General features: G+C 62.6%; 1 protein-coding gene across 1 annotated transcript in view; it reads right to left on the bottom strand.

Annotated features, from left to right (window-relative positions):
• Positions 1–7682: 7682 nt before the first annotated feature.
• Positions 7683–11065, bottom strand: part of HRH3 (histamine receptor H3) — a 7320-nt gene continuing 3937 nt past the window's right edge. The window contains exons 5-7 of the mRNA XM_024750179.1: positions 10899–11065; positions 9698–9864; positions 7683–8651 (exon numbers count right to left, since the gene is read on the bottom strand). Of these exons, the coding sequence (XP_024605947.1) occupies positions 7716–8651; positions 9698–9864; positions 10899–11065 (1270 nt within the window). The 3' untranslated portion in view covers positions 7683–7715. The remainder of the gene's footprint in view (positions 8652–9697; positions 9865–10898) is intronic.

Genomic DNA, 11065 nt, shown 5'->3' with positions numbered 1-11065 from the left:
GCACGTGTGTGGGGATACATGCCAGCATGTTTACGGACAGGGCACACGTTCCAAGACCATAGAGTGGAGAGCACCGCCCAGCGACAGGGCTGCTGCCCACGGGGCTGCCTGCAGATTCCGTTCAGACGGTGGGAGGGGGCCGGCCTGGGTGGAGAGGTGGCTGCGGCTCTGAAAGGGCAGCGCGAGGGGCCTGGCGGTGTCGTGTGTCGTGATGAAGTCGCACTGAGCGTTTGAGGGGTAGACTTCCAGTTTGGGAAGACGAGGACGTTCCGGAGGTGGGTGGTGGGGATGGCCGCACGCCTCTGAGCTGTGCACTGAAATGGCGGAAAGGGCAAATTTTAGATGTATTTGACCACAGTGAAAACACACGTAGAACTAAGCGCACACGCTCACACACGCACATGTAGTTACGCAGGCACATGCGTGCAGGTGAGCATGTGCTGGGCGCTGTCTGCCATTGATGTTCATCTTCTCGTTGCCAGGGCGGCTCTAATGCTTGGACCCACCAAGGCCAGAGTGTCGCCTCTCTGGAAAGGGCAAAAGGCCAAACGGAGTAGAGGGGACCCACAGGCCTCTGGGGCGGGGCCGTGCGTGCCCGAGAAGGGGCCCCTGGGCGGTCTCGTTCTGTCTTGCAATCCTTTGATTCTTTAGAGGAAAATATCTTTCCTTGCAAGGAATCAGTGGGCACCAGTGGGTTAATATTTTCCCAGAGCCAGGAAATCCTTCCAGTTTCTGCTGTGGCCTTGGGGTGGGCAGGTCGCCCAGCCCAGCCCACTGAACCTGTTACACTCGGCACTGGGGGTATCGCGGGGACGCCCACGCTTGTCACCCCACCCCAGCTGCCTGGTTTTCATCGTCTGTACAGCGGGGACACTAAGGCCCAGCAGAGTAGCTTAAGACCACGGCCTGGCCTGGGGGTCAAGCCTGCTCACTTCAGCCCCACCCAGGGTACGCAGCCCCTTCCCTGTGTGGGGTCTTGTGGGAGCCACAGGTAAGGACAGAGCAAGCCTCAGGGTTGAGAGGGCCGTGCCCCCAGGATGCCAGCACGCCGCCCCTGGCCAGGCCCAGGACTCCAGGCCACAGGCAGCCACCCGCCCACCCTCCCACCAGCCCAGCCCTGGTCCCTTCCTGTGGCTTCCAGAGACCTGGATGGATCCCTAGAGCCCAGCCCGGCCCCTGCAGTGTCTGTGAACATGGGGAGGGTCACCGGCTCTGTTAGGATTGAATTTCAGATTCACAACAAAGAATGCAGTACTTAGCTAACAGATTATTTGTTGTGACTCTGAAATCCAGATTGCACTGAGCTCCTGTGTTTTACCTGATGGTGGAAGTGAAGGGGTGGGGTTCGGGGGAGGTCGTGGAAACAGCCCTCGTTGATGCTGGGCCTGCAGGGAGGGCTGGGGGGCTGGGCCAACTTGGGCGAGGCTGTACCTCTGCGAGGGGCCCTGCCTTTCTCCCATCCCTGGAGGGGGCCTTGGGGGACAGAGGCCTCACCCTACTGGCCTGTGCCAGGGCAGGCCCAGCTGGTCACTTCCAGCCAGCTGCCCCCGCTGTCCTTGGGGTGGACCCAGCAGCAGCCACCCCTGCCTAAGATGGTGGGCACCTGTCCACCTGTCTGCCTTCCCCGTGACAAGGGGGTGCCAGCTGGCTCACAGGGACCACGGAGGAACATCTGGGGTCCATGGCTGATTAAAGGGGGCAACTTGAAGCACCCGGCACTGGTCCCATGAAATATCCGTGTGGCCCACAGAGCTGCTGGCCCGCCACGGGGGTTCCGTCCAGGATCTCCGAGCAAGGGACCCTGACGTCCCAGCTGCACGGATCTGGAATCCTTGGTGAAGTCAGCGTCTGGCTCAGGGCCCAGCAGGTAGCAGGAGCTCAAGAAAGTGCAGACACCATCCACCCCCAGCCCTTCACCCACTTGGTGTGTCTTACGGTCTGAAATACCTGCATTAGAATTTGCCTCCTTTGATTTAAAGATCGAGGTCATCCTCTGTTACCGTGCACATCTCCCCCCCGTCCCTGGAGGGGTCAGTCCCACACATTTCAGTATGAGTTAATGGGTTGGAGGGGCTGGGACAGAGCCGAGCCTGGGCTGTCAAAGGAACCCCCAGGCCCTGAGGGGCACCCGGGAGGGGCGGGCAAGGAATGGTCTACCCCCTGCCCCCTCCTGGCTTCTCAGGAATGTGGTCCTGCTAAGCTGGGGCCCAGGAAGGAGGGCAGAAGGCAGGCCGTTCCCCGTCCACTGAGCTGCCCCGACTCCTACACCTCTGCTCAGAACCAGGCTTTGCTGGACTCTAAAGATCGTCCAGCATTTAAAGTGGAAGCATTTAAAGATCATCAAATTTGTCATGTTTGAATTTGGAAACTGGTGACTTCGGAGTGTCACGGATGCATTTTTAGCGCAGTTCCCACAGCGCTACCACCCCCTCCCCCCTTACATCCAAAACCCTCCTCTCCTCTCTCCCTTCTCCCCTTTCTTCTTTCTCTTTTGAAGGATATTTTTGCGCCCCTCTGAGACTTGTGTCTGACAGACTCCAGAGCAAGGTGCCTCCTCTGGACACAGCGCCTGCCACCTTGGAGCAGGATGCCGCGTGCTGTCTGGGACGCTCTCCTTAATGGACAGGGAATCTAAGGCCAAGGCACTCGCCTGGCCGAGGTCCCCCTGTGGACAGGAAGAATGTCACAGACAAATGGCCTGGCATCCTGACCTTTCACCCTTAGAGCCAGTATGTTACTCCTAATATACCAAAAATCATTATTTTCCTGCCAACGATCATCACTAAATAATTGGCTCACTTCCCTATTTTTTATTAAAGTCACAGACCCCCATGGGCAGAAGTGTTCTGTTCCCCTCCCCTACCCCAAGACAGAGGGATGCCAGCTTGGGCCATCACATTACAAAACGTCATTTCATTGCCGGCTTTAGGGATGAAGGGGCATTTGGTGACTCATGAAACCAAAAGGTCCAGGTTCTAGCTTCAGGCCAGGCTGGATCCAGGCGCTCAGACAACAGCCCGTGGAAGCCGTCTCCGTCCAACTCTCGGTGTGGCTTTCCTCCGCCTTGGCTGTACCAGGTGTGCCCCCTCCATGGGGTGGCCTCTACGAGGATAATGTTGGAGGCCGCCAGGCCGGCAGCCCCAGCTGAAGGGGAACACAGGCCTCCCAGGGCACCAGACAAGGTCCCAGGACTGCTGCTCTCTGGCCTCACTGGAGACGTGCACCACCCCAACCTTTCCCGGTGATTCTGACCAGCCACGCCTGGGATCCACGCCCATCCTGGAGCCACTGAAGTAAACGGGGAATGGTTCCCAAAGGAGAAACGGGCTGCTGTCACCAGAAGAATGGGTGCAGCAAGAGGCCTTGGGCACACTCAGGAGCACGTGTGTGTCCCCTGAGCCTGCTCCGGGTGCCTGGGGGTCAGGCTCGGGAGAGGAAAGAGAAGGTGGCCCTGAGAGCCGAGGGCCTTGGGAAAATGGTCATGGAAGGAAAGTCATTAGCTGTGTGACCTTGAGCAGGTCATTTAACCTTTCTGTGCCTTTGTTTCCTCATCTGTAAAGTGGGAATAATAGTACCTACTCTGTTTGGGAACTAGATGAGTTTACATAAGAAGAGGGCTCAGAATGGTGCCCAGAACATAGTAGGTCTGTTCATTATAATTGTAGCCTAAGCACATTCCCTGTGCCAGGCACCATGGCCATCCTTCCTGGGCAGCACCAGGGACCCCCAGCCTCAGGCCCTGCATGCTCCAGGACCCCCAGCCCTGACCTGCTGGAGCCAGCATCCCTCCCCAGATGCGCCATCAGGCAGGTCTCCCCGGTGTGCTCGCCATCCCAGGGATGCAGTTGGGCCCCCAGGAAGGTGCAGCATGGCAGGGACCCGCTCACACACCACCATCCCCTGCGGTGCCTGGGGAGAACCCAGGGAAGAGTGAGGATGGGGTCCTGGCCCCCACCAACTGCTGAGTGCAGGATATGGGGCGAGTCGCCCAGCCTCCAGGGTCCTGGCTCTGGGGAGTCTGCAGAATGGAGAGTTGAGCAACCCCCCGTGGGGTGGCCACGAGGATGCAGGGCTGCAGTAAATGTTGGTGGAAATGTTCTTTGCAGCCCCGAGTCCAGCCACGAGTGTCAGGATGGGGGGTGGGGAGGCAGAGGCCAGACAGCGTGTGGCTCCCCACATCTCAGGCTTCCAGCAGCCCTGCCGGCTGACCCCAGGCCTCCGTTTTCATGGCCCTAATGCCCCAAAAAGAGCGTTGAATAATTTGTCCTTTTGTAGAAGGATGGGGACTGCCTGCTGGGCTCCTGAGAATGTAGGGTCTTCACCCCAGGCTGGCAAGGACCCTCACCCAGCATGTGCACAGAAGCTGTTCTCAGGGGGTGCCCCAGAGCAAGCACCGGGGCGGGAGCAGTAGCCGGACATACGTAGCCAGTGCCAGACCAAGGAGCCCTGTAGATGTGCTGGCCCCTGAGGGCTGACAGCTGGCCCCGATGGGAGGAGCCAGGTCATCCACGGGCACCCAGGGCAGAACCCTGCGTCGGGCCATTGCCCAGTTCCTCAGTGCCACTGCCTCCCAGCCTCATGCCCCTGCCAGTCTCTGCACCCACTGCTAGGACTGTGCTGACACTTACAGGCGGGCCACCCAGACTGTGCTCCATCCTAGGGCCTAAGGCTCACTCTCTGGATGCCTTATTGTCCTCAGAAGCAAGGCCACGCTCCTTACCTTAGCCTCCAGGCCCTGAAACATCACTGCCCCTCTGCCCCCCTCACCTGCGGGCCCTTCCTTCAGCCTCAGGCTCGGCCTCTGCCACCTCTCGGGGCTCCCACCACTGGGCTCAGTGGAAGTTTGTGGAATGAATGGGTGAAGCGTCACCTCCACAGATAGGCTCCCTGTCCCCCCCGCTGACGAGCCAGGCCAGCCACCTCCTGGTCCCCCCACAGTCCTCAGCCCCCGCGGGAATGGCCCTGCTGATGCGCCAGCCCGTTGTCCAGCAAAGAGCCCAGCACACAGTAGGTGCTCAATAAACAGCAGCTGCCGACGCGGGCGGCGCCTGCAGAGGTGGCTGCTCCTGCCTTGGGGCTCAGCTGGTCTCTGCTCCCAGCGGTTGGATCCGAGGAGAAAGACCCCTTTGGTGTGTTTGTTTGCTGCCGGACACGGGCCCAATAGACTCCGTGCCTTTCTTCTCTCCTCCTCCATCCCTGCACAGTAGCTCGGGAAGCGGCAGTTTGCAGAGATTGAAGGCAAAATTTCTTGAAAGGCTGCACTTTTATCTTCCAATTTGTAGCCGTTTAGCAGGGCCGGGCCGAGGGGCAGCGAGGGCTCTGGCTGTGCAGACCGCACGGAGGTGCCCACTGCTGCAGAGAACGGGTTCTTTGTCCTTCCCCAGACAGCTCTGGGCTGCGGGACGGACGCCCACCCTCTGGGGGCCAGGCAAGTCTGCAGGGCCGGAGGGAAGGCCAATGGCTAGCCCGCCAGCCTCACCACGGGCCCCAGAGCTGCGAGGGCTTCCCCAAGCTCTGGGCCCACAAACAGTGGGCGACCTCCCTGTCACCGCCTTCCCCGGCTGCTCCCAGCGCCCTGAGGGGACCTAAGGCTCGCCCCTCCCTTGGGCCACTAAAGAGGGGGTCCAAGAAGAACGTCCTGCCTTGACCAGAGGGGGCCCTTCCGGTGGAGGGGAATTGCAGAGGGGAAGGAGTCCCAGCTGGGATTCTGGAGGAGGACTTCCGGGTGCTTGGGAAAGCAAAGTGCAGGTACAGCTGAGGGGTGAGAAAATGTCTGGGAGAGGAAGGTTTGTGGGTTTCAAATGTTGCTGTGAAGAGCTTCACCCCCTGCAGTGGTGAGACTCAGAGCTGGCGGGCACCTCACTGCTGGAGATGGGACCCATGGCACCCAGCTGTAAGGGAGGGACGTGAGGCAGCCAAAGGTCTCTCTGCCTTGGGAAGAAAGGACTGTGGACGCTGGGCCAGCACGGTGGGGAGGGAACGAGAGGCTGTGTCTGTGAGGTCAGGGGAGGGAGGGGCCTCATGGCTGGAAAGAAGGGGAGGCTTCCTGGAGGAAGTGACATCCGACCCACCCAAGTGTCTATTGCCCCCAAGTTGGGCTGGTCTTGCCCCCTTTCTGAGTGGACTCTGGCACCTGGGGTGAGGGCCAGTGTCTGCCCCCTCCGGGGAGCCCACTGGGCCCAGGATCACCCAGCATCATCCTGTCAGGTCCTTCTCCCTGTACCCATCCATCACCCTCAGTCCTGCCTCCAGGCCTTTGCCCAGGAAGCCCCTCCCCTCCCTTGGCCCAGCCCCTCAAGCTCAGCTCCAGTCCCCACACCCCTGGAAGCTCCCCAGAGATCATGGCTGAGAGCGGTGAGAACTCCTGTCCTGGGGGCAGGCAGGCTGCAGCAGGTGAGGGCTGTGCCGCGTGTTTTCAAGACTGGAGTGGGGAGCGGGCGGGGCACTGCCGGGGCACACGTCGCTTGTTAGGATCAAAGCCTGGTATGACCGCCGGGCTCGTCCGCTTGAAAAGGACACTGAGGCCAGGGGGAGGGGCAGGCCTGTGCCTCATGCCCCCCTGGGTACCCGACTGGAGTACAGGGGCTCAGCCACCCCCCACAAAGTCCTGAGGAATCAGCACCAATGAAAAAAATACACTTTACTGTGGACTTTGGGGTCTGCAGGGGCAGGGCAGCAGGTGCGCGGGGAATGAAGCATGCAGAGTGCCAACCAGGTGCATGGGATATGGCGAAGCGGCCGCTCTGCCGGGCACCCAGCCCCTGGTCTCCTCCGACTGCCCCTGGGAGCCCCAGGACGCTCAGGGCGCTGCTGGGTCCCCGTCAATCCCAGAAAACTCTGGTTGAGTAGATGGAGAAGGAAGGGCAGCCCGCTGGACGAGCAGGCGTCCGGGGCTCTGGCTGCTCGCAGAGCCGCCAGTCGGGGCCCAACACCGCGAGCTGGGGGGCGGGATGGGCAGAAGCTAGCCAGGAGGGCGTGGGAGCCCACACCTGCCAATCCAGCCCCGAGCTCCTCGGCAGTTTTGTCTCGCTTCATTAAACATCCAAGGAACAGCGAGTTCACGGATGTGTTTTCTTCTTCTCCGCCTTCCTGAAACACCCAGAATGGAGAAGCAGAGACCTGCCGCGAGGTTTCTGGGGAGTACCCGGCACTTGGGGAGCAGAGAAAGTTGGAGGGAAGAGGGATGAAGGAGCCAGGTCCCAGGCTAGAGCAGGGGACAGACAGCAGCAAAGCCAGTGGCCGGGGCTTGTCTGGGACGGGGCAGGTGTGCAGGGGTGTGCAGACGCGTGCACGTGCAGGGGCAGCGCGCTGGCTCTGGAGGCCTGGAGCGCACGCCAGGCACTTGCTTTGGGAAGACACCAAGCAGTAATTGTGTGAAGCGTGGACACGACCGGCCATCCCACTGTCCTTGGGGGTGGCAGACTGGCTGGGACCCCTGGGTTGTCCCTCCCGGGCTAGAGCAAGATTTGGGTGGCCACATTCCGGTTCGGGCAGCAGGGGCCTGTCCAGCCGCCCACCAGGCTGCATCAACTGCCAGCGGACGCTCTGAGAGGCTGCCGTGGCGTTTAGGGTGGGCCGAAGACAAGCCAGGGCTCGTGCCTGCGGGGCGGCCGGGTGGAGGGTGGCGAGGCCTGGCTGTCCGTGAACCCAGGGCCTCGAGGGTGGTGGCAGTGGAGGGCTCTGCCCCTGCATCCCAGGTGCCTGTGGAGGCCGGCTCACTTCCAGCAGTGCTCCAGGGAGCTGGGGGGCTGCACCTTGAGCTTCTGTGGGCAGAGCAGCTTGATAAAGGCCCGGCGGAAGCTGTAGTGGCACAGCGGGTAGAGGACAGGGTTGACGGCCGAGTTGGCCCACAGCAGCCAGAAGGACATCTCGTACCAGTAGTCGGGGACGCAGGGGCCGTGGCAGGCGGCCCGGGTGATCATGAGGAGTGTGTACGGGGCCCAGCAGAGCCCAAAGGTGCTCACGATGACGGCCAGCGACTTGGCCACCTTCTTGTCCCGCGAGAGCCGGAAGCGCTGGGCGATGCTCTGGGACACCATCTTCGTGCGCTTCTCCAAGGATGCCGAAGACACGGATGGCTTGGAGCCCCGCTTGAGTGAGCGTGGCCGCTCGGCGCCCCTCGAGGAGCTGCCAGAACTGGAGGTGGGCGAGGCCGCGGCACCTCCCCCGCTGCCGCCCCCGAGGGCCGCATCCCCAGCCTCGGCCCCGGTGCCTGGGGCTGCCTCGCCGCCCCCCACCCCGCGCCTGTGCAGCGGCACGGCCTCCCCACACCCCTTTTGCCAGCAATCCCAGCAGCTGGGCGCGGCCGGCGACGGGGAGGGCTGGGCCTCGGGGGGAAGCTCCGAGGCTACCGCCTCGCGTGCCCCGTCCAGCCGGACACGGGTGCGTCTCTGAATGTTCAGGTAGATGCTGAGGTTGAAGAAGGTGACGCTGAGGAAGGGCGTGAAGAACTCGAGGGTGGAGGCCGTGATGAGGAAGTACCAGTTGTAGAAGAACTCGGCGTAGCAGTGGCCCTCGGGGATGGAGCTGCCCCCCGACAGGTACTCCCAGCTGAGGATGGCGGGTCCGTAGAGCAGGAAGGCCAGCACCCACACCAGCACCATCTTCCTCACTGCCCGCCGCGTGTCGCCCTGCTGGGCCCGGTAGGAGACCTGTGGTGGGACACGCTGGGTCAGGAGGCAAGGGGACTGAGCCCAGGTCGGCCGCTGCCGCTCGCAGCTCCCAGCAGCCTCTGGGCCTCTGTGCACGCCTTCCCCGGCAGTGATGCTTTTCCCTTTTCCTCCCCTCACCCCATGAATCCCGGGCAGGCTGAGGCCTTGTCACACTCTCCTATGGCCTCGGAACCTCCCCCAGAATCCTAACTTTGTGCCGGGCTGCCTGTCTGCCGTCGCCCCATCAGCTGTGCACTCCCCCGGGGGGCCACGTCACTGTCCGATCTACTGAGTACCTGCCGTGTGCCAGGCTCTCTGCTCGGCACCTTTCGATACCATCTTATTTAATCTTCACAACTGCTCCAGCATGATCCCCACTTTCTTGATGGCTCAGGCAGGTCAGGAAATAACACAGGTGGGTCAGCTCAAGGGGCAGAGCTGGCTCAAAACCCATGCTCTCTGCACTCTGTCCCACTGCCTCCCTGGACTAGGACACATGTGGTCCCCAGCGGAGGGCCCCGGGGTGCCTGATGGAGCCATCAGGGAGAAAATGAGATTGCACTGGAGTGACCTCTGCTTCCATGCCGCCAGCCCGGTGCCCACAGGACACCGACGTGGGAAGTCCAGGTAGCCCAGGGCCCCTAACTCATGGTGGCCACCACGCCCGGGGAAGCTCGTGGAGCCTGTCTTCCCGAGGCACGCACACCTGTGGGGAGGTACCACCAAGGGCCCCTGGCCCAGATCCTCCCTTAGTTCCAGGGACTTTGGACCTGCTCCAGGGCGGAGGCTGAAGTGACCCCCTTCCTTCGGGTCCACACTGTGCCTTCTGCCTGAACCAGGACCAGTCCTACTGGCAGCACATGGCTACCGAGTGGGCGGCTGGCCATAGAGTGCCCGATGTGTCAGGTGTGAGGCCAGTGGGGATCAAGCCCATCCAGCACTGCCCACTCCGAAGTGGCCGTACCCCCTGCCGGGTGCGTCTCCTGGCCGCTCCTGACCACCCCTCCCCCTAGGAGTGAACATGGGCACCCACGTCCCAGACTCACGGCTCGGGTGACCGACAGGAAGCGGTCATAGCTGATGAGCACGATATTGAAGACAGAAGAGGTGCAGAGCAGGTAGTCCACCACCAGCCACAGCTTGCAGAGGCCCCGGCCAAAGGGCCAGCGGCCAGTCAGCACGTAGGGCACGTACAGTGGGATGCAGAATGCCCCTGTGGGAGAGGAGGGCCGTGGTGGGCCGTGGCTGGGGGGGGGTCAGACCCCCCCCCGCCAGCCGAGAGACAGGCAGGACCTAGGGTCACTCGGTGGCCCTTCTGGGACCAGCAATCCTCCCTCTGCCTCATTCGTAGGCACACTCTTCGCACTGCACCTGGCCTTCAACCCTTGCCCGGCCCCCAGTCCCACTGGGTCCCCTGGACTTGGGGGCGGGAGGAAGATCCAGGTGTGGGGACCAATGGGAGCGACGAGCCCCAGAGCCTTGGTCTGGTCATCCCTGGGCTTCTGCCCAGCCCTCCCAGTGCCCAGAGGAAGAAAGAACATTTCCTCCCTCTCTGGCCCCGCTGGATCCCAAGCTCCCATTCTGGCTCTTCCTCATCAGCTCAGAAACCGAGAAAGCCTTTCTCCGGACTCAAAGGGCACTTGACTGCTGCCACGCGGGCGCGGGCGGCTCCCACCGCCAACCCCGCTCTGAGCGTCTGGCAGACGCGTGTCTCAGCCCCAACAGGTGTCTGGTGCTCCGGCCCCCTCCTTGCGCCCCGCCCCACAGCCTGCAGCAGCGCACAGACACGTGAGAGCGCACTCCTCAGAGCCTCTCCCCCCAACCCCGCCCGCCTTCCCCATGGCCTCCTCCCCCAACGTGGCTCTAAAAATCTCCCCTCCATGTCCCCTTCCCCAAACCTCCCCCCCAGCGCCCTCCCTGTGTCCTGAGTCCTCTGCAGCCTTTGTTTAGCTACGGCGCAAGAGCCCCCGCTGCACCGCGACCGCAGCGCCTTGCGCCTGGCCGAGCGCCCGCTGGCTAGGACCCCTTCCCTGGGGACATCCTTCCCCAGCCCGAGTCCCGCGGCCGGGGAAGCAAGGAACTTCGCCTGCGCCCACCTCCCCACGAGTCCCGGATGCCCCCTCCCCAGGCCGGACCCCTTAGCGGGGCGTGTCCCCGAGGCAAAGGCACCCTAGGTCCGCGTTCCAATCCCCGCTGGCCCGACCCGGCAGGGCGCCCCTGGGCTCGGGCGGGGGCTGGGGGCTTTACCCACGAGGAAGTCGGAGATGGCGAGGTTGAGCAGAAAGAAGTTGTTCTGCGTGCGGAGGCTCGAATCGGCCACGAAGGCGAGCATGACCAGCGCGTTGCCCAGCACCGTGGCCACGATGAGCAGCGCCATGAGCGCCGCCAGCACCGCGGTCCAGGCGGCAGAGGAG

Source organism: Neophocaena asiaeorientalis, unplaced genomic scaffold, assembly GCF_003031525.2.
Source record: "Neophocaena asiaeorientalis asiaeorientalis breed wild unplaced genomic scaffold, Neophocaena_asiaeorientalis_V1.1 scaffold606, whole genome shotgun sequence".
NCBI classification, from domain to species: Eukaryota; Metazoa; Chordata; class Mammalia; order Artiodactyla; family Phocoenidae; genus Neophocaena; species Neophocaena asiaeorientalis.
The sequence above is the reverse complement of the archived record's forward strand: the minus strand, read 5'-3'. Positions and strand labels throughout refer to the sequence as shown.